Source organism: Lepidochelys kempii, chromosome 1, assembly GCF_965140285.1.
Source record: "Lepidochelys kempii isolate rLepKem1 chromosome 1, rLepKem1.hap1, whole genome shotgun sequence".
Taxonomy (NCBI): domain Eukaryota; kingdom Metazoa; phylum Chordata; order Testudines; family Cheloniidae; genus Lepidochelys; species Lepidochelys kempii.
In genome coordinates, this window is record NC_136380.1 from 255,417,225 (window position 1) to 255,443,233 (window position 26,009).

General features: G+C 43.8%; 2 protein-coding genes across 4 annotated transcripts in view; one reads left to right on the forward strand and one right to left on the reverse strand.

Moving 5' to 3' along the window:
- The window catches only part of SYN3 (synapsin III), a 279,590-nt gene that overhangs the window by 109,849 nt on the left and 143,732 nt on the right, over positions 1–26,009 (reverse strand). The gene's annotated exons all lie outside the window — the stretch shown is intronic.
- The window catches only part of TIMP3 (TIMP metallopeptidase inhibitor 3), a 45,932-nt gene continuing 31,950 nt past the window's right edge, over positions 12,028–26,009 (forward strand). Inside the window, exon 1 of the mRNA XM_073324765.2 lies at positions 12,028–12,414. Coding sequence (XP_073180866.1) covers positions 12,291–12,414 — 124 coding nt within the window. The 5' untranslated portion in view covers positions 12,028–12,290. The remainder of the gene's footprint in view (positions 12,415–26,009) is intronic.

The window sequence follows — 26,009 nt, forward strand, 5'->3', positions numbered from 1 at the left end:
AGAGAGCATATCCCCAAGCTTATTTGGTTCAGCATGCATGAGAGGTAAGAGGGAAAGAGAGGGACACTAAGAACAGACCAGTCACAAACAACTAAAATTAGCCCTGAGAATAGGAATGCTGAAGTCTCTGAGGAACACCATCTAAAGAAAGAGAAACAAAAGATTTTTTGGTAAACTCCCACTTGTTCTGCTCCCACTGAGGTCTCTGCGGACCTCGCCCCCTCCTAGTATATCTTAAGATACACATGGCTAGTCAAAAGGAATTTCCCCTTACGTGTCATTTTCCTCTTTTGGAACTGCAGAACAATGTGGCCTGGAATTCCTGATACTGTGGCAGATTTCTAATTGGAAACAGGAAAGACAGGACATAATTCAGAGCTCAGCCTCTATGATAACCTGCACATTACATCCAAGCATGGCTAGGATGCATCTGACATATGGTAACAATCTGCAGCCCCCCTAAAAACGATTTACAAGGCCTTAAAGGGTTCCTATATCATATCAGAGGCAATCTTTTGAAAGCAGATCTGGGTGCAGCCTCAGTTATCACAGATCAAATTTTCTTGAATAATTCTTATAGATTCTCAGAGACCAGTAAATTTGGGATTGTAAACCTCTGTGTGGCCAGAGTACATGGCCTTAGAATCAAAAGACGTGGAGTGAAGGCAAATAGCCAATCTCCTATAAAATCTAATTAAGGGAATCCGCTGAGAACTATTCCTAACATACAGCTATTGGCAAGGTTTTAAAGGCTGACCTGTTGTTTCCTGGAAGCATCTGATGGAATAAATACTTTTATAGCACCTGCCCTCCGACCACCGCCTCTTTCCAGGTTAAGACTGAATGCAGGGGGTCCCTGTTGGAGACATTAGTTTCAGAGCCAAATCCTGTTTGCCTAGAGTAGTTCCATTGATTTACGTGGCAACAACTCATGTGAGTAAGGCAAATAATTTTAGTTGAGAAGCTGCTTTGGTTCTACAGTGGTCTGTAGATGGAAGGGATGGCATTCATGTGGCAATAAGGTCTTCCTTGCATGGCTCCACAAGCCAACCATTTGTCTTTACAACACTATATAACTAAGGTTACATTAGCCCCCATTGGGCAAAGCTGTCATGGTACATGAAATATGATGATTGTTTATGCTGAATTTGATCATGAGTTGGAGACCAAAACAACCTCCCTTCCTACCCCACCCTTCCTTACATCAAGTGGAGCAGTGGTGTGTGTGCATCAATGGGTGAGCCTGCCACCTGCAGCAGAGTGAATTCCTGAAACACAGGATGATTCTGCATTGAAACTACAGGAGGAAGAAGAACTTCCCTAGCAATGGACTGTTCCACTTGAACTAGTCAGGGAGGGGAAATAGTGTGTAGCTATGCACTGTTCAATTGTAACTACACTGTAGGGTGGGGGGCAAAACAGGGCCATTTCATTCCAGCAGTGCTTGGGGTGGGCCTGCAGTAGTTGCATTCTGTAGGGTGTTCCATTGCACCTGACAGGGAGGAGAAGAAGCAGGATTTGGATGTTTTTAAAAACAAATTTTCAGTTGAAATTAAGAAAAACAAAGGATGATTTTTATAAGGGTTTATATGCTTCCCTTGAGGGGCTTCTAGTTGCATTAGAAGGCTCCTTATTTGCAGCGTTGTCCTAGAACCACTTGGCTTTGTTTTGTACAGATGATTTCTGTACTGTCAGAAGATGAGGAAAGGCTGCTGGATAGCCAGTTCCCTACTGGAAGTTACAGACCCTTCTTTTTTGGTAACTTGGAGTTGTATAAAGTCTCCCCACCTTTCTCTGAGTCAGCATATGGGTAAAGCTATTGATTCCTCCCCAACATGACAGAAGCTTTCAGAGCCTTGCTCCTAATTTTTGCCATAAAATCACAGATTAAAGCAAGGTGGATCATAGCTCTCTCTCTCCACCCATCCATTAAAAGTCTAGGGAGAATCACCCCTTTTCCCGGCTGGTGCAGCGAGAGTTCCCCCTCCTGTTTCAATCTGTGTTAACCACGACACAAAATCACAGCCAAGAAGATGGGAAGAGTGGAATGTGGATGCTATCCCATATAACAGCTACAAGTCAGTGACAAAAATTACCCCGGTTTGGGAAGGGGTGGGCATAAGAGTCAGATTTGTGTTTTTAGTACTGTGCCAGCGTTCTGAGGCTGGGGCTGCAATCATTCAACAAGAATTGTTACAACCTAAAATGTTCTACACCTTTCTGTCTTCAGAACTCTTTTTCGTTCTGACGTGCTGCTCAAATGGACCAGCTCCAAGACTCCCACTGCAGAACAACTCTTTCTTTTCACAGAGTTGGCTCTTTTTGACCAGATCTGTAGCTCTTCCTCTTCAGCTCACCTCTCCTCTTTCCTGCGTCCTCACCCTATGCTAATGTCTTCATCTTCCCCTCTCTCCCTCCTGGCCAGCAAACTGTTTCTCCTCTGTGCATGGCCAACATGCAGCTGCAGGTCTTCCCATAGCCTGGCTGGAACAGCTGCAGCTGCTAAATATGTGCTTGCTGGTCATCTGTGCCTTAGGCTCTCTCTGCATAACTGGCTTCCTTCACTGCTTCGGCTCTGTCGCTGCCCTCTTGCATGTCTCTCCAAAATGCATGCATCCGATGAAGTGAGCTGTAGTTCACGAAAGCTTATGCTCAAATAAATTTCTAAGTGTCTAAGGTGCCACAAGTACTCCTTTTCTTTTTGCGAATACAGATTAACACGGCTGCTACTCTGAAACCTCTCCAAAACAGTGCTCCACAAACTGCTGTGCCCTGAGCTTGAGCTCTTAGACACGTTGGCTGCTGTGACCCTGGGGATCAAGGGACATGCCAATAACTACTATTAATAATAATTATAATGATTATTTATATTGGGGTAGCACCTAAAGACTAGTCAGGATGTGGGCCCCACTGTGCTCAGTGTTGTGCAATCACACAGAAAGACACTATCCCAGCACGGAAGAATTTATCCTTAAATTAAAATCAAAATCTAATTTCAAGGAACTGCTTTGGAAGAGGTTTGGTAGCAGAGATGTTAAGAGTAAAACAAGGGAGTTGAACTCTGTTAATAGAGGAGGCTGTGTTTTTAGAGTCCTGATTGTAACATATTGACTCACAGGCCTATTCCTGGAGCATCTGTTAAAGATACTTTCATTCAATGCAAAGGTAAACAGCTTTGCCACATTTCTTTTCCATGGTTCCACCTGGAGAAACCTTGTATTTATTACAATACTCTAGTTACAGATTAACTCTCTTGGCATAGTATTTATTGTCACCTGCCATGAAATGGAAATCACAGGCATTTTGATAAATTAACTGTAATTTCACTGTGACTTCTTTCAACACCTTTGCATCCTCTGCTGAAACTTCCTTCAACAACACATAAGGGAATCACAACTAATAGATATCTCTGTACCGCTGATTAAAGTAAATGGGGTGTGAGACTATTTTTTGCTCTTTCTTCAGCTGTAAAAGAACACCATTTTCACACATCTGTGCTAAATCTAGCACCAACATTTTCACTTCTGACATTAAGACAGTAGGTATGGAACTTAACATGCAGACCTGGGAAAGGTTTTCAGTTTTCTTTTGATGAATTTATTGTTCTTAATACACGAAGAGCAAGGAAATAAATGAGTGACACAACCCTTCTTCTAGGCTGTATATCTACCATTCCCTCATCTTTTGTCTCATACAGCATTCAAAGATTTATGGAGCAAAATTCCAGAACAGTGAGGAAATGGAAGTTCTGTCTTTTGCTCCAGATAAGGCTTTTTGTCTTGAAATCTTCAAATGAGCAATACTGAAAATCCCCCAAACTCTGCTGGGCAGCATAGGCCTGGCTTGACAAAAGAAACTTGCCTTATATTTTAGTGGGTATGATTGGGAAGGTGAGTGGAAGGTTATGTTGTCATAACAAGCAGTATGTTGGAATCAGAATGGCTAGCTAAGATCAGCGGAAACATGCTGGTAATAGTAAACAAGCCTAAATGTAAGATTAGGTAGAGGTCAGATTATGCACAAACAGTGCATAGACAGAGCATTCTACAAAGCACACTACAAAGTAACCAAGCCAGTTCCAAAATGTATGATACAACGTATAGTAAATGCAATGTAATATGTAAATGTATATAAAGGAAGAGGTTTTCTATGTAACTTTGGATGTGTAATATACCCTATGTACACTCCCTATGCTTGAATCTGATCATCTCAACGGGACATTAGAGGGATAAGACTCTGAGTTACTACAGAGAATTCTTTCCCAGGTATCTGTCTGGAGGGTCTTGCCCAAATGCTCAGGGTCTAACTGATCACCATATTTGGGGTCGGGAAGGAATTTTCCCCCGGGTCGGATTGGCAGAGACCTTGGAGTTTTTTCACCTTCCTCTGCAGCATGGAGCACAGGTCACTTGCAGGTTTAAACTAGTGTAAATGGTGCATTTGATTACTTAGTAACTCAGCCAGAGGTTAGGGGTTTATTTCAGATGTGGGTGAGGTTCTGTAGCCTGCAAGGTGCAGGAGGTCAGACTAGATGATCACTATGATCCCTTCTGATCTTAAAGTCTACTACGAGTCTATGAATTCAATGTTTCTTTGCTATATGTAATATAAAGATACCAAAGTGATGACACCTGGAGTCAAAGTGAGTTCTTGGGAAGCTGACTGGAAAGAAGTCTCAGAGGGAATCCCAACAGGTGGGACTCTGGATCTTTGCAGGGGGAGAGTGCTCTTCTGTTGTTGAGGCTTATGGCTGGCTTTTGAATGAAAACCCAGTTTGGATTTTAAAAACAACATCAACAACCACAACTGCAGTTTGCACACACCAGAACTGTCTTTAGATTTTTAAACCCCATGTTTCTTTGACATCTGTTTGGCGGCCTGTGCAAAGTCAGTCAGTCAGCTCATTAGTGGACAAGTGGCCACATCATAAAATAACACGATCACAACCGTACCCTTGTTAGCAGTTTCCACAAACCAGGTGGGCCACATAGGCTGAGACACTTTCTCACTCCTACAGGAGGTTTCTGCAGGGCACGGAAGAGGTTCATTGGGGAGACAGTGTGGGGAAGCTCATTCTGCTGGTGCCCATACTGTACCCATTCAATGGCTAAAGAGGGGATGTTTGTCTCTAGTGTCTTCAGTCTGACAGCTTTCACCAGCTCCCATGTCACTTAAAATGAAACAAGTAGCACCTTCAGCTGTCTACATCTCTTGATGTTCCTTCATTTTCTGCCTTTGATAATTTTAATAATTTGAACAGTTAGAAATTGCTTTTCATCCCCAAGATCCCAAAGGTCTTTACAATGGACCAACTCCCAGGGGCTGACAGGCCCATTACTCTAGCAGAGGTGTATGCTGGCCTACCTGAACTTCAGGATGGTCAGACCAGTGCAGGAGGGGAAACAAAGTGACTATCCCTGCACTGGTTCTTCTTCCTGACCCTCTCTCCCCGCCAACCCTCATACAAGGATTGTGGAGGCCACAGGGCCCTGCAGAGTGACCTATGGGGAAGGGAGTGAGGGGACTGGTGATGGTGGGCCAAGCTCAGTCAGAGCCCTAAAAATACTGAGCCCCCCCCAGAGTGTGACTAGCATGTGGTGAGCCAGACGCCTGGCCAGGCTACAGAACTGTGGCCAGGCTCTCTGCTCGCTGAACTCCAAATGCTGTATTGGGACCTAAGTAAATATATCCAGCTACCAGTGCAGACACCACTGAAGTGCAGCACCTCTGGGATGGGAAGGTGCAATGGCTGAACAGGCCACAAGTAAAGGAGGGTAATGTATTTCAGCAGGGAGCCAGGGAGTGTGACTGTAATTACCCAAACTTGAATTTGGGCAGGACACCCAGGCTAATACTCCTGCTTTTGTGAAAGCAAGCAATGAGCTCTTTAATGAGCACACCGTATCAGGACCTTCAGTTTACATCTCACCCATAAGATAGCTAGCCACAAAACCTCTCACCTACGAGCTGCCCCATACAGCTGATCCCCAGAGAGCAGCTGCTATTGCTGCTCACCAGATATCATACACACTCCTTTCTCCCCACCCTCCCAGACAGGCAGCATCTCCTTCAGGATATGCTGATAGATACTTCCAGCCTCAATTGCAGTCATGAGCCCAAACTCAACTGGTGTGTGGCCACAATACCACCGAGCTGCCTTAAAGCTCCCTGAAAAATGTGAAGCATTCCAGTCATTTTAATTACTGTGCATTGCATAAGCCCGAAACCAGTTCATACAAAGAAACAACAGAAAAGTGTTTTTCAGTTGCTCTCACTCTCTTCCTTGCTCAGTGCCAGGCTCCAAAGCTCTGGGAACTCCAGCTCTTTTTAGCATTTGAAGCACTTCATCAATTTGAAATCTCTTTGTTCAGTCATTTAAAGCGATTGATGCAGTTTAGAGTTCAGTTTTAGAAATACTTCCATTTGAAAATGGCTCCACTAGCATGAAAGCAAAGCAAAGAGATGTGGAAATCCTTATTTTAAACAAAAATGAAGTAAACTCATTGCTTGCAAAAGTAAGGTTCCAATAATGTTGGCTAGAAACACACACACACAGCTTTGTCAGAGCACCTAATCACAACCTCCATCCCCAATTTAGAGGGCTCAACGATCCTTCAAGAGGCTGAGCCCTTTGGCTCTGATCCAGCCATGCACTTGAGCACTTGCTTCACTGTATACATGTAAGCAGTCCCTTTGTCTTCAATGGGACTTAAATATGTGCTTAAGTGCTTTGCTGTATCAGGTTCAGAATGGTTAGCACCATGCAGGATCTAGACCCCCGTTTCAGCTTTATAAGGCTTGTAATAAAACATTTTATTCTTTAATGTCCACCTGTGACTGAGGAAAATAACAGTCAGTCTGATTTGAGGATACCCTAACTATTGAGAGGTTGATTTCTTATCCTAAAATCCCTTTTGTGTAATGTTGCTGGTGCCACATGGCAGCTGTGTTCCACACCAGAATGGGGGCTCTCCATACACACATCCCGTTAAGCACATCAGGATCCCTTGGAATTAAATGTGCTATAGAAATGCTTGTGGTGATTATCATGATCTAGTTTATCTGTAATTGGAAGCTCAGGAATGGGGTGTAGTCTCACCTACATCTGACTTGCAGCCAGGAAGGTGGCATGATTCCTTTATAACCTCAGAGAATTAGATCAAATAAAATTTGTACAGAGAGAGAGAGAGAAAGAGAGAGAGGGAACCAAAGATGTAGCTTTTAGAGAAACTACAAAGCAACTATTTTGTGATTAAGCGTAACCTATGAAGTTCACTGGCATAAGAAAGCAATTAATAGAGGCACTTTTCTTAACCTTTCTTCATACAAATAAATCATAGCTAACGTGAACAAACAACACTGAAAAACAGTGTCTCCCCAAAGAGCAGCTTATAAAAATACAGCGGACTAGATCCTTGATAAAGAAACATATAATAACAGAATCCCTTTTGTGAAGCCAGGACTGTTCATGTGGGATTTCGTATTTCATTGCACAGTGTGAGACAGCAGGTCAAGAGACACCCCGCAATCTAACAGACTCAAAAGTGGCACCAGACAAGACAGAAAGGTATTTATTCTCTGCCCTTGTCTGTATGAAGGCAGCCTGGTGTAAAGATGGCCATTTTCAATGACCAAGGGCCAGATGCTAAATTGGTGTAAATCAGCACAGCTCCATTGACTTCAAGGAGACTTATTAAAGCAAGGGAGGAAAACTTATTTTGCCGCATGACTCCATGTTCATGGACTGAGTCAACTTTCCGTGGAGAAGTTAGAATTTGTAAAAAAGATGTATAGTGCTTTAAGTTTACATATTGTTCATCGAAGTGGCTGGGCTGACTAACTTGCAGACAGGAGTCTATTGACTGCAGTGGGGCTCTGCGCCTTTATGCCAGTTGTGGGTCTGACCCTGGGTACTCCTTGCTGGAGCAGTTCTGGCACTGCTTTGCACTTAATTTTGGTACTTTTAACCAGCAGTTTCATGAAACGTCTTTTTGTACTAATTACATTCAGAAGTTTTTGTCAGTTCAGAAGCAGTTGTCTTGCAGTACCTAGGCCCAATAAAATTTCACTTTCATAGGTAACCAGAAAGGAGGAGAATACCCTTTCCATTACTTTACAGTAGTAGCTTGCATTTACATAGCACCCTTTGTCCTGAAGGAGAATCCCAGAGTGATTTACACCCTTTGTATCGGGGCTACTTCAACCATGGCAGCCACCTCTGGTATGGAACACTTCAGACATTCCCTGCCAGCATCAGCATGCAACAGGATTTGAAGAGGGGGACGAGAAGAATAAGGTATCCCATTTAAATTGTAGTGGGAACTCGTGGAAGCAGAAAGTAGTTATTGTTGCTGGAATTTAACCAGGACATAAAAGTTAACCATCCTACTCTTGCAAAAAGCACCATGGATTACCACTTTGGTTATCACAAGTGGTCAGAACCTGGCCTTCACTCCACGTTGAAACAAAAGCCAACCTATATCTTGCAGCGCAGTGCCCCCTAGCACTATGTTGAGACATTAACTCAGGACTGACTCAGAGGAAAGGACACCACGTACTGAGTCACCAACACCTACAGATGTTACATGGGTTATCCTTGGAATTTTCACACCCAGTATTGACATAGCCCAGTCATGCTTAACTTGTGGGATCCTAGCACAAAGTGAATCAAGGTACTTTTGAAAATGGCCACAAAAGGCTTAATGCTTTCTTCAAGAAGAAGAGCTGAATACTGGTTTTTCCTTCTTTAGTTTTCCCTCCAAAAGACATTGCGGCCCAGAGGCAAAGGGAATTAGATGGGGAACCAGATCTAAGTTCTAATTCCAGCTCTGCACTGACCTGCTGCATAACCTTCAGCAAATCACTTCCCCTCTCTGTGCTACAGTTTCCCATAATAATAACAATAGCGAGATCTTATACAGCTCTTCTCAGCATTCAGTACAGGGAGAAATATAGAAAAACCAATATAGCACAATAGAAAAGCCACCTCTTTGACAAAGAATGCACTGGTGGCAAACGGTCTCCAAATATCATTAGTCCAACAACTGCTTATACATGAGTCCAGGAGGTTCAGATTGAAGGAGGGTAGCACAGTGAGGCAGTGGCCTTATTTTGTACATGACTACCAGAACACTTACTCATAGTCAGGAGAGGATGACCAGCCAGGGCAACTGAAAGCAATCTGTGTCCCTTTCATCTTGAAACGGAATTGCAGGTTACTTCTCCAGGTTACATCAGAAAAAAAGGAACTAGCAGCTGTATTGGTAACTTTAACAATCCTGGTCAGGACCCACCTAAAACATAAGCAACTTCTTGGAGCCCCAAGCATTTAGGAGCCTCCTGTAACTTCAGGAATTCACGGCCTGATCCCCATTTCAGAACCAGAGGGGGAAGGAAATCAAAGGTTTGTTCCTCTGCCCCTTTCAGTTTCTTCCAAGTATGTCTTTTGTCTAAGTATAATACCAACTCTTAGCATGTAACATCTTCACAGCATTTTACAAACTTCAACTCATTAACTCTCATAACACCTTTGTGAGATAGGTTTCCATTACTATTTCCATTTTAGAGATGAGAAAACTGACTCAGAGAGTGACCTGGTCAAAGCAACAGAGGGAGTCAGTGGGATAAAAATTTGGGTGTTTGTGGGCCAAACTCTCTCATTTTCAGAATATCCTTCCTCTCTCAAATATTGTGTTGTGGTGCTCTTTGCTGATTGGTCAGTTGTATCATGATGCTGGTGATGTCAATTTCAGACCCATACTTTTAAATAATGAAAAAAGTGCAGGGCAAGATTCTGATCTTATTAATATGGGTTTACACCAGTGTATCTCTGCTGATTTCAATGGAGCTACTCCTGATTTACACCAGTAAAACTGAGATCAGAGTATAGTCCCAGGGATTTAGCTTTTGTCATATGCACTCAACTACAGATTCCAAATACCCAACTCACATTTTTGCCTGGGGTTTCTCAAGTTACAAAGATGGGTCACAAAACTATGTACAGTTAGACATGAAAGTGATCTGCTTCAGAGAGCTGTCTCTTACTCTCATGTACTTATATTTATATATATATACATACATTGTGTGAGCACCACACAGTTTTTAATATATTTAACCACACAACTCCCCTATGAGGTAGAGAAGTGCTATCATCCTCATTTTACATGTGAGGACCTGAGGCACAGAGAAACAAAGAGTATTGTTTACATTGAAAAATAAAACAACAAAACCCCAAACCTCCAACCCCTCCCCGCAGCTCTGAATCTCAGAGCTGGGATCTACAGATTCAGGCTTGTGGGGCTCACACTACAGTGCTAAACATAGCCATGTATATGTTCCTGCATGGGCTAGAGCTCGGGCTCTGAAACCCAGAGAAGGGGGTGAGTCTCAGAGTCAGAGTTCCAGCCCGAGTGGGAATGTCTACACAGCTATTTTTAGCACCGTAGCACAAGCCCCAGTTTGTAGACCCAGACTCTGAGACACACTGCTGTGGCTTTTTTCTTTTTGTAGTGTAGACATACCCTAAGTGGTCACACTGGGTGACACAGCTTGAACCCAGGTCTCCCAAGTCCCAATCTAGCACCACCTTAACCTCTAGACAATCCTTCCTCTCTAACATAATCATCCATACTGTAGTGGTCTAATAGTAATACCCAAAACAAAGTGTATCCTTCCAAGGGACTGGAGTTCTTAATTTGTTTTCTATAGGCTGTACACTTAAAGACAAGGTACAGATAGGCAATCTTCCACGCAGATGTAACTGAACCGTAAATTTGAAGATTTAGCCTACTGTTTAGAAACTTAGGACAGCTGGTCTCTGGCCTTTAATACTGGCATAATGTATAACTAGAAATGCTTAAGTCTTATAAACCCCATGGAAAGTACTCTGATATTAAGTGCAGTGGTTTGATACTTTCATTAATCACTCCTCAGCCCCTTTGCAGGATAATAAGGCTGTCTGTACTGTGCATCTGGCACTCTCCCATTCTCAGAGTCCAGCTCTACTGTAACAGTTACATGTCTGCATCTGAGAGAAATGTTCAGTTCCCAACAGGGATAAGGGAAAACAAAGCAAACAGGACTTCGCTACACATTGCACTAAAGCGGCACTGCTAAAATATATAGCAAGATTAAGAGTTGGGAGTGCCTGGGTAGATATGACAGGCTTTTCTTCCAGCTCGGTTTTAACGGTTTGCTTTATCACCCCTTGCTGCTTGTGGGGAAGGGTTTGGATAGGATTAAAAAACACAAGCATAAAATCCTGGTTTACAGCCCAAATAGGACTTGCCCTCCTTTTTTCCTTCCAACCCCATTCCATTGCACACCGAGGAAGGAAAAGAAGCACTACTATGTTCGTTTCATGCTGTGATATATTTTCTTTTAAAAAAAGCATTCATATTCATATTCTAGGACCTCCAGTTTAAAATTAGCTCCCACTCAGATGAGCTATTTTCCAGGAAAGTAATTAAAGATGAAAAAAAAAATCTGTCTGCACTTTGAATTGATCTCCCCATATTGGATTCTGCCACCGAAATATGTGTTCGAGTGTGAGGCACATTGTCAAAACTTGTGTAAATGATCATAGCTCCATCACTGAAGTAAGGTCGAAGCTATGGCAGTTTGCACCAGCTGGGGATCTGCTCCGCTCTGTGTTCCCACCTGCACCCCCGGTGATCCAAGAATAATGCAACCTGTTTGCAACAGCATCTGCCTCCAGCACCAGGCGGTGGGAAAGGAGAGCGGCTGCCTTGAACAAGGAACTTTTGGTGGGGCTTTGAAACAGGTAGCAACCCTTTCCTCCATCTGTCCCTCTCCCTGCTCCAGAGCTGCACATGCCCCCCACACTCCCACAGCCACATTATTCCCTATAAGGCACTGAATCCCTCGCTCCAACCCCGCCCCCCCGCAGCTTGTCCCTAGCCTCTCCCCTTTTGCCTGGGAGATGAGGTAATGCGGGGCTCCGATTGGTCGGGACGGGGGCGCACCCCACGAGCCCGAGAGGGCGCTATCCAGGCTATAACTGCAGCCGCCAGCCCAGAAGAGCAGCAAAGGCGCGGAGAGCTTCGAACTTCGCGTGCAGGGCGAGCCCCGGCGAAGCTGCCGCACAACTGCATTTCCCAGCAGCAGCAGCAGCTGTCTGGAGAGGGGGCGGGGCAGCGCAAGGAGAAGAGGCTCAAAGCCCGTTTAAAAAGAAGCCTAAAAGAGAACAACCCCCCCCCCCCGCAACAAGCCAGCCGCCCCCTCCTCTCCTCAGCGGAGAGCAACCTTGGGCCAGCAGCCGCGCCAGCATCATGTCTGTGTGGCTCAGCCTCCTCCTCGTGCTCCTCTGCAGCTGGAGCCTGAGCGACTTGGTGGCGGAGGCTTGTACCTGCCTCCCCATCCACCCGCAGGATGCCTTCTGCAACTCTGACATCGGTGAGTGTCCCCTTCCTGAGGCCCGCGCCCGCCTCCTCCCGGCGGCTGGCGCCTCTGCCCCGCTGCCAGCCTTCTCCGCGCTCCCAGCCGCGGGGAGGAATGAGTGCCCCGCTGCAGGGGAGATGCGCCGTGTGGTACCAGAGATGCACCCGTCGCGTTGACGGGGGGAGGTAGCGGTGCGGGGTTCGGCGAGCGTGCGGTTTGCAAGCAGAGTTTCCCGCGTGCAGGTGCGCGGGTGCTTTGCCAGAGGGGAGGGAGAGAGAGAGAAGTTGAAATGCCCCCCCGCCCGCCCGCCCGCCTGCAGTGCGCGCAGAGAGAAGGTGGCACTTCTCTTCCACACTGATATGATGTTCCCTGACCTCTAGAAAGTTCTCTGTGTGGGGCTGGGACGGAGGAGGGAACCTTTTTGCTCAAACTTCGACAAGTAACCGGCCTATGAAATACTGGATGGAAAACCACCAGTTTAGGCTTAATCAGACCCATTTGTAAGAAGCTGGAGGGCTAGAGAACTACTTCCAAATTACAGCGCCCCCCCTCCCAGTCTTTCTCCCCCACTTCCAAAAAACCATTAAGGCTTTATCGTTACAGTTCTAAGCAATCAAGTTAAAATGGGGGCAGGATAAAAATTGTGGGAGATGACCTGACCCTATGTAGCTTTCTGGAGTTGCCTTATGCATCTCTCTCTCTCTCTCTCTCTCTCTCCCTTTTTTTTTTTTAAAGTGGTGATTTTTTTTTCCCTTAAGGAACAATGAAGAATGGGAGTTGTTTTAAAAATTAAACTCTGTACAACAGCTTTTCCAAGACTGCCACCTCTCCAAGAAAAACAAGCCTTGCAGACTTTCTAGAAATCAGTAACTGTAAAAGTGACAGGCTTCCTGCATACAGACACAGACAAAATTGAAGGTGTGGGCAGCCAAAATTTCCATCATGACCTCCTGCCAAGCAAATAATAATACTTAACAACAATAAAAGTCAGGACAATTTCTCCCAAGCTAGGGACCTGCCCTTGGCAACTTGGAATGATGTAATTCACACCAATTAGTGACAACAGAATGCATGGGCTCTGTACAGTCATAACTTTTGTGAAGAGTCAGGGAGGTGTGTAACAAGTTTCCCAAGGATTTTCCACAGTATGCTCTGATCCTTGCAGGGTTTTTGTGTGTGTGTTTTCTGACATAAAATAACAAGTTGAAATAGCGTGACACTAGGGACAGGAAAACTACAATATATAGGATTTTAAAAAAAACTGTGAAAGCAAAACCACATTTTCACTGGGGCCTTCCTAATGTTCTCCTGCTCCAATCTTTGGCATCTGAGTGGTATTCATAAATGAGGGGTGGGGGAGAATAAGTGGGTGGCTCAAGGCAATGGGATAATGGAGACTCACTCTAGTTACCTGGTTTGCATATGGCCCAGGTTGGTATTAAATGACCAAATATGGTTGCTGTTTGATGCTGTTCCATGGCCTACTGTATAATAAATGAGTGAGTGGTCTCTGTCTAGTTCCTAGTATACAGATGTCCACATAACAATGGGCACAAGCTGTCAGCCTAGGTGTCAATCTTTGCAGAGAGGGGAAGAGTTGAATAGACATGGTGACTGAAGTCCTATCTTTGCCCCTAGAGGTTGTCTCTGTCGCTCAGGGTTGAGAGACACACAAGTGGTTTGGGGACGCGTGCACTGCTGATACCAGTACTGTGACTCCTCTGTAGACAGACTGAGGAAACAGACTGTGAAGCAGTCAACTTGGCAGCTTCTATGAAAAATAAATTAAATAGGGGCAAAAATATACTAACTTTTCAGTGCAATGTTGACTTGATTCACTAACATGGAATCACATCAGTAGCATTTTAAATTAGTTGAACCTGCTGACAAAAAGTTTCCCTCTCTTGTCTTAACCCTCCTCTATAAAAACCTGCAGAGATGCCTAATTATTTGTGTCTAGTTTCTATAGTGCATTTGCTCCTGAAAGGCAAGAAAAAACATTACATACATGTTCAAAGGCCTGGGAAAGGTAAAATTTGCTTTTAGTCCTGATAGCCTGGAAAACATTATGAAGAGTTTTATGGCTGAGGATCCTTCCAGGAAGCCATACTATATTGAAAGTTCACTTGAAGGTTTTTATTGCGGACAATTTCTTTATTTTGCACTAGCTGTAAGTGTGTCAGCTGAGAGGCAGCTGCCAAGGAGATTTTTGTCTTTTCTGAAAACAATGGTGTTTGAGAAGCCAATGTGGCAGCATCTGTTGCTGGAGCTTCCACATGTGCCTTTCATGTGCTGAAATCATAGAATATCAGGGTTGGAAGGGTCCTCAGGAGGTCATCTAGTCTACCCCCCCTGCTCAAAGCAGGACCAATCTCCAGTTTTTGCCCCAGATCCCTAAATGGCCCCCTCAAGGATTGAATTTACAACCCTGGGTTTAGCAGGCCAATGCTCAAACCACTGAGCTATTCCTCCCCCCAAATCTATGAGAATTCAGGTATCTGCTACTCCCTTTTAATGCTTTGACTAAGGAATTAAATGCACCCTGTTAATTACACTTTCTGATAACTTACATCTTCTCTAGAAACACAAGACATTAAAAGTAGGACAAGCAGTGAAGCCCTGTGTAGCATGCCCTCCAGAATAGCCCTGTACAGATCACATTGTTTGCAAGATTTCTCTGATTGGTGGATTTCTGACTGAGTTTAATGTAAAGTTGCTGATTTCATTTTATTCTTGAGTGACATGCTGTTATTCATTATGGCTCATAATTTTTGCCTTGCCTTGGTCTGAGATATCAAGTGTGGGTAGAATAGGGATTGTGATCTTGGGACTTGCAAGGGGGCGCATAATACAAAGGGAGAGGAAGCAAAAGGGAAAGAGAGTTCCCACATATTATGAGGTTACTATGGATTGATCTTAACCAAACTTGTCATTTTTGTGATTGGCCTGAAGAAGTCGAGCTAGGTCTATGAAGCTCCAAAATCTCCCTTAAGCAGTATCCCTGCCTGGCTGTCTTCCGCCAGCATTGCCATTCTTTTCATTAGCCGAAAGGACAAGAAGTATATCCAGACTTCTGGCCATTGAGGAGTTAACTGTCTCCATAGAAACTGACGGCAGTGTACTAGTGCAGTATTTAGACAGACTAAACTACATGCCAGGTTATAAAACACATTGTGGGGAAGAAAGGGACTTGGCAGCAAGTTTTTATCAGCTCTTGAAACTCCTGACAAAATACCAGCTCCGAAGGGAGGAATCAGTGCAGTAAGGTCTGGGAATCAAGACAGGGCGGGAAGAACAGAGCTGTTAAAACAGCTCCTTCAAGAATGCAAGATATTAACTAGCTAGGTGATAACCTGGCAAGTGTTTGTTACCTTCCAAAAACATGCCAGCATAGTGTGGCTTCTGAAGGGGCAGAAAGCTTCTGCTCTGGAAATGTAATGCAAGTGCTTGTTGTTGGAATTCAGTAGGTAGGGCTTAGGGACCATCTTTCATTTAGTCTGTCCTGCCCTAATGGGGGATATGGCACTAGAATTTCAGTTTGAATTACCGTGGGCTCAGCTCTGTGGCAGGGTTCCAACCCTGGAATCTTCTGCAGCCTTTTAACCAACTTTTCAGAAACAGATGCTCAAGCAAACCCAGTGAGAGGGCAGTTTTTTAAACAGACAGATTCTTTCAATACCAAAACCAGAGGTTGTGGTTTCGGGAGGAAGCCTAGACTCTATACGCAGCCATACTTTTGAAAAACAGTACTGCTAATCAGGAGACATGGCTGTCACTTGGGGCCTCTTCACTCACCCTGGACATGCCAGAGTGACAAATGGAGTCACAGTAAGTAATGAGATAGAGGGGTGCTTGCGTCTTGTTGCTCAAATTAGGGGAGGGACGAGGCAGAATCTCTGAGATTGATCCACAGCCAAACTGGTGCTTTAACTCCTGGTTTTCTTTCTTTTTAACTGAATTGTGACTTCCTGTATAAGAGCCAGGATGGACAGCTCTAGAGTTGACCAAGTGGCAAACTCAGTGCAAACTGTTAAGGTTTGATAAAGGAACTTTGCCTCCTTTGCTTTCCAAGAATGTGAATTTTTTTTATTGTTATTTTTGTTGCTGGGCCTTTGGAGGGAACAAAGACCACAGGCGCTTTGTCCCCTTTTGTCAAAGCTGAGACAATTCCAGCTGGATGTGGCTGACATGAAAGGGGCTTGTTTGTACTCTTCTTTCTACGGGAGCAGCAGGAACTTTTCAGATTGGCTGCTGAATGTTGCATTCCTGCAGATTTGGAAAGAAGCAAAAAAGGAACTACTTTTTTGTTGTATTTGTGTTTTTGGTTATTTAGGGCCCCATAATGCAGGAGTAGAGTGTATTTAGCATTTGTAGAATCTGGCCTGGAATATGTCACACCTCCAAATGGTTTTGTCCCAAAAATGTAATGGAAATTATTGTCCCCAAGAAGTGATGCAGAACATTTAATAATGCAATTCTGAAGGGTTTCCTTAGTATCTGGTTACTACTGCACATGCTTACTCCAGATTTCCTGCAGGAAGTAACCCCACAAAGACCTCTGCACCAGCAGAGAGCCAGATGTTCTAGCCCACAGTCCCAGAGTTCCTTACTTTAAGCAGAAATTTCTTCCTTTCAGTGTTTCCCACCTGCTCTTGAGAACCCTCCACCTGGCAGTTGTTTCTGGGAAAAAATAGGGAGGCAAGAGTGTAATTATGTACTGCAATGTGCTGTGCTAGGAGAAAACGTTTGCCTTTCACTTTGCAAACTTTTTCATCTACCAACAGAGGGGTGTTTGTGTAACTTTAAATTCAGCAAATCTGGCTAATTCCGTCAATAGTTTTGTGCAGCACAAAAAAATAAGGGAATTGTTATTTATTATTCTTATTAAACTCCATTAGTGCGCTTGATACTTTGCAAGACACAAAGACTGTCCCTCACCTGAAGAGTCTCCTAGGTAATGCTCCTGGATCCAATAATGTGGAGTCATGCAAGAGTGCAGAATCTTACTGAAGTCAAAAGTATGCTTTCCAAAAATTCTTAAAGGCCAGTAATGCCAAGAGGAGACCTTTCTACAGGTTGGTTTTAGATAGCAAGCAGGGATATGCACATGATGCCTTCCAGCTTGGAACCCAACTGAACTGAGAGGTGTAATGTCAGTCCTCTAATAACGTCCAGAGAGTACGCTGAAGTTTACTTTTAATGACAAGATCTCCTGCTTAGACTGAGGAGGCTTCTTTCTCTGGTGTGCTGCATATTGCTCCAGAGTTCCAGGGTCCAGTTCTCCTCTTCCATGCCATGTTGTAAACGGGGAGTGCCTCTGCTGATGTCAGTGGATGGATCAATTTTATACTGGTGTAAGTGACAGGAGAATCAGGCCTTCATGCTGAAATCAGTGAAGTAGAAACAGCTGTTCTCAAACTTTAAGACCTACTGTAGCTCACCTAAAACTCTGTGTGCTACCTTGTAACTAACCAGTTCAGCGACAATGGATTCTTATTATGACACTAGACTTAAACCAATCCACTTACTGGCTGATTGTGGCCTGTGTGCCAGCAGTGGTACATGTACCCCAGTGTGAGAACCACCGAAGCAGAACAAATGTCAAGGTAGTACATATGCCACAATATTAAAAAATAAAAACATGAAGCTATTTTCTCTCCATGTGCATTCGCAGCAGAATTCATCAAAGCAGCAAAATAAATTTGGACCTGCTGCAGGTCTTCTTATTTTCTACACATTAGGCTTTGCTGGTATAGTTAGTGTGAGCTACACTGGTCATTTTAAATTTGCACTTTAAGTGTAGGGCTTATTAGTAACAGTGAGATAAATAAAGTCTCGATATAGCTTGGCTCTGTCTGACATTGGTGTGCTCTTCCATTTGAGTTTAAAAAAAGTGTACTGTGGTGGTAGGAAGTAGCTGTGCTGAGTCACAGAGATGTATTGCTCTAGGCAGTTACTAAAGAGCATACATTTCAATGAAGGATTCAAAGCCACTTCCAAAACCTTCAATGGAGCTAGTCTGTTTTCCCATCTATTAATCAAAGTGCTTGCAGTTCCCATTCAAGGCGGGTGAAACAATTAATGAACAAAAACAACCAATCTGTAGACAGAGCATTTTATCAAATAGTTTGCACATGCAAAAAATCAGTGCAGACTAAATGGCTTTTGCCAGCTCTGGTTTAGAAACATATTCTGCTCTGGAAATGAGTGGCTACCAGTAAAATATCTAGGTCAAAAATACGAGTTATATCTTAAACACCAGGAGCTGAATTTATTGCTGTGGTGATGCTGAACTCAGCAGAGGGGCCTGGATGGAGAAAGAAAGTAGCTTTGTGTTTTCCTTACTCTGGGGTTCCCAGAGGGACAGTTTACGAATATCTAAGGTGTAGGAGTGCTTAGTCATACCTGCCCACCGTCCCACGAATGCCCCCTGCAGTCGAGCTCCCTCAAGGGGCAGTGTGGGACTGACAACACCTGCTACACTCCTGCCAGGGTCTCCTCTTATAACCAGGAGAATTCACCAGCGGACAGATTGAGCTGTTTTATGGCCATTTTATGTTGACATAAAGTGGCCATTGGGAAGTGATGAATTTGCCCCCATATTAGCAGCTTAGCACACCTGGGAGGTATTTCTAAAACCGAAATAGCCACATAATTTTGAGGTGCAGAGCAATAGCCACAAAGAGTGGCCCTATAACTCAACATGTAGAATAATATGATCAGTCTCAAATTTGGGGGAGAGGAAGTTGGCAATACCTGTGGCCATAGACAGACCCAGACTTATGCACTGTAGGTAAGTGCTGTTCTTAAACATCTGACTTAAGGAGCACATGAAAAACACCAGTGGCCTCTGCTGACTCAGCTGCAGCCTGTTAACTTGCCAACAGTGGGCCAGATTCTATTCGTAGCCCAGAGTTAATCTGGATTCACACTGGTATAAGTGAGAGCAGAATTTGGCCCACTCTACTGAGACCTGTGCTGACTTCATCTATTATGCTGGTGCACAGAAAAAAGGCAGTACCCAAAAGGCAGCCATGATGACTTCTGCTTCTTGGAACTCATGGGACAAATGCAGATCTCATGTAATCAAGTGCAACAAAATTGACTTAAGTGGAGTTTCACCCTCTTATGCCAGGTCTGAATTTGGTCCAGAAGGTGGGGTTGACATGTTTGTCCTATGGAGGAGAGATCAAAGCAATAAAAAAAGGGTTGGGCCAACTTAATGACTACTGTAAGCAGCTGCAGTGCCATTCTCGTCAGTGGCGTTGTGCCAGCTTGTACCAGAGATGGATCTGGCTTATGTTTTGAGGTTTCTAAGAGGACTGTCACAAACACTGGAGCGTGTTTAAAATTGTGACTAAAAAGCCATTAACTTTTCCTGTAAAGTGAAGTGGCTCCCTTGAGCTCCCAGAGTGAAGATTTAGTGCACTAACTGACAGTGTCTAATAACATAAAAATGCAAGTAGTTTTACACAACCGTGATGATTTTATTTATTTAATATTTCTGCCAACCAGAAGAGATTCCTGGACACTCTTGGAAATGAGAGAGAAGTCTCTTGAGTTCTGTGCTGGTAAAATAAATGTTGACCATGAATAATCTAAATTCCTGGTGGTGTTTACACAAGAAATTTTCAAAGGGCAACTTCAGCCCCTGGAAAAAGTGTACAGACAGTTAAATGGAAATTAAATAGCACAGAGACGCTGATTCAAAAATTATCAACTAAACCCAGCAAAGATCTGGATTAATACACACTGTGCTTTGGACTTGATCTTGCCTTTCCAAGGCCTTGTCTGCATGAGAGAGTTCAATGAATTGTAATGTCCCTCAGGGAACTGGAATGCACCTTGCGTCTGTGGACACAAGTGCTTCAGTTGAGTGATAGGGAAGCTACAATCAATTGAAATCACCCTGGTAAGTTGAAGGAGTAAAGCCCTTATTGCCTGTGTGCTAGTGTGGATGCAATATGCTGCCATAGTCCAGGCATTCAACTCCAACACCGATCATCTTTGGCATTGTCGGGGGGAACACAACAGGGGGCAAAGATTATATTCTCAGTAGGCAATCCACAGCTGGCTTGCTGGTTTAGGAGCTGCAAAATGGGAGCAGTAGGGTGCATTTCAGAGGGGACCACAGCTGCGAGTGGATTTCTGGGGAGGGATACTGTGGCAGGAGGGATTTCTGGGGATGAATACATTGCTGAAGAAGGCCTGTTAGGACTACATAAGAAGGTTCACCAGCTGTGAGAGAAGACAGCCATCCCATTAGAACTGGTACCCCACTAGGCAGCCCTAGTGTGGATTCAAGGTCAAACCTTTCACTGATTCAGGGTGGGTAATATGGACAAACTCAATAGGTGGTGGACTGACCAGTGCAAAATAATTCATTGCTATACCACAGATTGATCTCTCTAGTGCAGACAAGGATTAAGTAGTAAGCTGGCAAGCTTGCCCGTATAGAGGCACATTTTGATCCCTTTGCCCCTGCTATGCCCATTGTGGGTAAGAGAGAGGGCTGGATCTCTATCTAGTTCCTATGTATCCGCCTCATATCTCTTCATAATTGGCAGTCTCAGTTTAGGACTTGGAATATCAGAGCTCTGTGTGGCCTGAGATTGCACAGTGCCTACCTCTATTATCATATCTGGGTTCTAGCCAGTGCTGTCCTTCCATCTCTTTGAGCATTAAGTTCATCCAAATAATCCTTTAAGAAATGCCGGGGGAGGTAAAGAACTTAATTCTGTTTTTCCAGCTGGATCATGGGGAAAGAAACATACCATTTGAAAGTAGTGCTGACTGAATGGTAGGTGCACTGGACTGAAAGAACTAACGTGCTGTTTAAAAGTATTCAAGGGATAAAACATTGCATCCAGGAAATAGTGGAATGAGTGCAACAAGTAGATATCTCCTTGCCCAGCAGGCTTCTGGATGTGGATCCTGGTCAAAAATGTTAATTCTAGATAATGTTAATTGCTTTTCTTTAATAACCAGTTCATTGTAAAGCAATCTGTGAAGGGGTCTCTCATTACTCCTTTCATTCTTATTAGTCCTTAAGAACATAAGAATGGCCATACTGGGTCAGACCAAAGGTTCATCTAGCCCAGTATCCTATCTTCTAACAGTGGCTAATGCCAGATGCTTCAGAGGGAATGAACAGAAGAGGGCAATTTTGAGTTATCCATCCCATGTCTTCCACAACCAGCTTCTGGCAGTCAGAGGCTAGGGACACCCAGAGCATGGGGTTGCATCCCTGACTATCTTGGCTAATAACCATTGATGGACCTATCCTCCATGAACTTCTCTAATTCTTTTTTGAACCGAGTTGTACTTTTGGCCTTCACAACATCTCCTGTAATGTTGGAGGTTGACTGGGTTTTGTGTGAAGAAGAACTTCCTTTTGTTTGTGTTAAATCTGCTACTTATTAATTTCATTGGGTGACCCCTGGTTCTTGTGTTAGGTGGAAGAGTAAATAACACTCTTCCCTATTCACTTTCTCCACACCATTCATGATTTTATAGACCTCTGTCATATCCCCCCATCATCTCTTTTCAAAGCTGAAAAGTTCCAGCCTTTTTAATCTCTGATCATATGGAAGCTGTTCCATACCCTTAATCATTTTTGTTGCCTTTCTCTGCACCTTTTCCAATCTGAATATATCTTTTTTGAGATGAGGGGATCAGAACTCCACATGTTATTCAAGATATGGGCATACCATGGGATTTATATAGTGGCATTATGATATTTATTATCTTACTATCTATCCCTTTTCTAATGGATCCTAACATTCTGTTAGCTTTTTTGACCAGTGCTGAACATTGAGTGGATGTTTTCAGAGAACGAGCCACAGTGACTACAAGATCTCTTTCTTGAGTGGTAACAGCAAATTTAGACCCCATCATTTGATATAGATATAGTTGGGATTATGTTTTCTGATGTGCATTACTTTGCATTTATCAATACTGAATTTCATCTGCCATTTTGTTACCCAGCCACCCAGTTTTGTGAGATCTGTTTGCAACTCTTTGCAGTCTACTTTGGACTTAACTGTCTTGAGATAGTAAGGAGTTTGAAACCAGATTATTTTGGGGAGAAAAAAAGAGAGCAGCGTGCCCCAGCCCACTCCTTTTTTATTCTTTCCCCCACCACCGAAAGGCCCAATTTTCGAATACCTTGTACATTCCCTTTGCGCAGGTATAAATTACCACAATAAGGTGCAACTGCACAAACGTACCCTTGTTGTTACATCCCTTTCTCTGGCTATGCCAAAAATCCTACAATATCGTATAGGACAGAGGGGTGTCTCCCTTCTCCAAGTGCCTCAGGGTCCTGCTGGCTCGGAGTGGAGGACCTGAACTTTGACTCCCACACATTGCCCTGTGGTTTGACTGCTGGGACAGCCACATCGGTTTCTCTTTACCAGTTCATCCCCTGCCATTGGATGTAGTTGTAGTGTTGCCTGCTGGGGAGAGGCTGTTGGCATTATCTATGTTAATTCTGAATAAAAGAGCACTGGAGCAGCTGTTCTGAAATCAAATACAATCCCCCATGTATAATGAATGCCATGAGCTTTGGAAACCAACAAGAATCCCACCCCATTGATGTAGATTTAATCTTTGGGCTTGTCTGACTTGCTGGGTCTGGTGTAACTAGCATAGTTTTCCCTCTACTTGGCAGATTTCAGTGATAGCCTTTAAATGGTTAAAACAGCAGGGAGAAGCAGATTGGCCTGTGGCAGGACAGGAAAACCATGGGATGGGGGAAAAAACCTTACACCTGACTTTGAAAGAGAGGAAGTGACTGGGGTTTTGAAAGACAGCAGGTAGAGGGCTAGAGAGCCAGCGGATATCTGGGTTAAACCAACCATTTCCTGTGACATTTCTCCTTAACTCTACCTTCCCCCCAAGGAATGAATTCCAGGCAGGTGGTGTGGCTTAGCCATTTATAACCTTTCCAAGCTCCCATCCCAATTTCCTACTTCCTGCCTCCTCTTCTGACACTGCTATAAATACCCTCTCTGCCTGCCAGAGGCCTGGAGATATGCACATTTCAGATTAAAGGGGACTAAATCGACAGGATAAAACAGCCTCTAGGCCAGGTCTTGTGAACGGTGAGGTCACTGGATCCCCTGCTTTAAATTTCCATGCAGAAGGTGACAGAATGGAGAGAATTCTGTGAGACTGATGTGGCCTCTCTATTCATTGTACTTGCCTTTGGACCTGCTCCTGGGTAAACAACCTTCTTGAATAAATGAGTAATAACAAAGAGCATGCCTTGTGGGCTTGGCTAAAAGCTGGTTAAACCACATGGGGGCAGGGGGCTCAGGAAGAAAGGAGAAAGGATAGTCAAGGGCCACACTGCCTGGAAAAGTACAAGAGCTATGGTAATGATAACTTTTAATCAGGGTAATGAAGAAAAGCAGCCCAAGGAAAGAGGAAATAAGTAGGTGGTCCCTTAGGGCTGCAGTATGGGCAAAAGGTCTCCAGAGCTGTGCTTGTAAAATTGATTTTGTCTGAGGGGTCAAGAACAGAGGAAGCCCTGGTAAGTGAGATGGGAAGGGAGCTGCAGCCAGTGTAAGGTCTGGAGTGATAAGCAGGTGCTCTGCTTGGGCCTGCAGCTGGGGTCTGGACTCTTGCATATTGAAATAGCTGGGGAATCCACAGAGTAGGGAGGGAAAGACACAGAACTCTAGTAACCACCAAAGACAGAGTGTTAATTTAAAATCTCAAAGGCCAAATCACAAACCAACAGCAATGTGGAAAGTCAGAGGCAGCTGTACCTGTGCTAGAGCCGTTGCCATGCAGAAGGTTGCTGAATTTAAGGAAAGGACTAGTTTTTTAAACTCCGTATTTTACTGTTGTAAACTTAAAGTACAGCACCAGTTTTTGTTTGTTTTTTGAGGAGATGGGGGATTAAGGTCTTCCTAGGGTATTTCCTTGGTGAATTAAGATAAAAAGGAGATTTTATTTGATCTCTTTACCTCTTTTATTTCCATGTTTCTAACCAAGTAGGTGGTTATCTTGATCAGGAGGAGGGGAATGGGTAAGACAACCTAATAACTTATTAATAATAAGGCTTTTTCTTTCTTTAAGTTCTGTAGCAGTTTGAAGATGTAGGTGTGACCACACATTACATTTTATGGGCAGACCTGTGAGTTGCTAGAGAACAAGGCTCTGGAATAACTTCTGTGCCTCAGTTTCATTATCTGTAAAATGGGAATAGTATTTGCTTCCCTTACAAGGCAAATTCATTAATGCTTGTAAAGCACACTGACATCTTCAACTAGAAGGCACTCGAGAAGGGGTCATGTGGGAAAAAATAGTATCTGATAATGTAACTAAAGATATACCAATTTATATGAACAAGGGGCAGAACTTAGGTAATATGGGCAACTTTAATGCAGGCATTTCCTAACTTCCGAGTGCTTGAATTGGCAATCTTGATAGTATTCTGTTAAGGTAGCAGGGTTTTTTTAATGGAATATTATAAACCAGGATAGAAGCTAGACTAGCTAAGAGCCTAACAAATGATAACCCATATCAGTATAATAATACCACTTACAACTTCAGCTTAACACACACAGACGAATATAGGAAATACCAGATAGGATCAGATAAATGGTCACACAAACAGTTTTTGTTGAAGTTTCCCAGAGGACTGTGGTCTGCTCTTTCTTTTAGACTATAAGGCTCTTGGGAGAGGGATAGTGTGTTTATTAATATTTAGTTTAGTTCTGAGAATTCTGTTGGTGCTTATCAAATAATTACAGAACTGTTGGACCAGAGCCATAAACCCCCATGATTATGGATTCATAGAACGTGCTGAATTAGGTTGAGCAAGAGCCTACCAAAGTGGCATTGCATGCTGAATGTTTCAATTGCATGATTAACAGCTCCTGAGACACAAGCTCCTCTACCTCCTGGGATGTACCTGACTGCACCATGGCAGATGAATGGCTCATTGGGATATTACAAGTTCTCCAAGGTTTTTCCGCCCCTAGCTGTAAAGTCATTAGATTATCACTCCCAGTGTTATGAAAACTTGCGGATGCCTTTCTAGGGCAGGTGGCTTGATAGGGCTGGGGTGAAAAATCAAACCACCTAATCTCAACCTATATGCAAGTAGGGAAGTGTATTCCAGACAGAGCTTTATCTGTCTTTATGGACTAGGGCCCAGCTCCTCAGAAGTATTTAGGCTCCTAACTTCCATTGAAATCAGTAGAAGTTCAGAGCCTAAATACTTTTGAGGGTCTGAGCCTAGGTTCTACTTGGTTACAGAGCTTGCCCATACTAAGAGACTGCTCTTTTCTGCACGTTGGAAGGCAAATGGCACAACAAGCTGTGTAGCAGCCCTTATTGGCCAGTTCCCACCCCTTCAGTCCATCCTGTTTCATGACCCAGTTGAAATGCAGTAGTACAGCAGGTACCAGCCAAAGCCTGTGTGCTTATCTTGCTGATGTCGGAAAGTGTTCAAATCAATAAGTTCCTTCCTGTGTTTGCTCTCTCCACTGACATTGATTTCCTCCGGGACTGATGTATGTTAGGAGTGGTAGGGCTGGGGGAAGCATAGGCTCTCTCCTTTCTTCATCCCTCAGTAAGTGCCCAGGGACATTTTC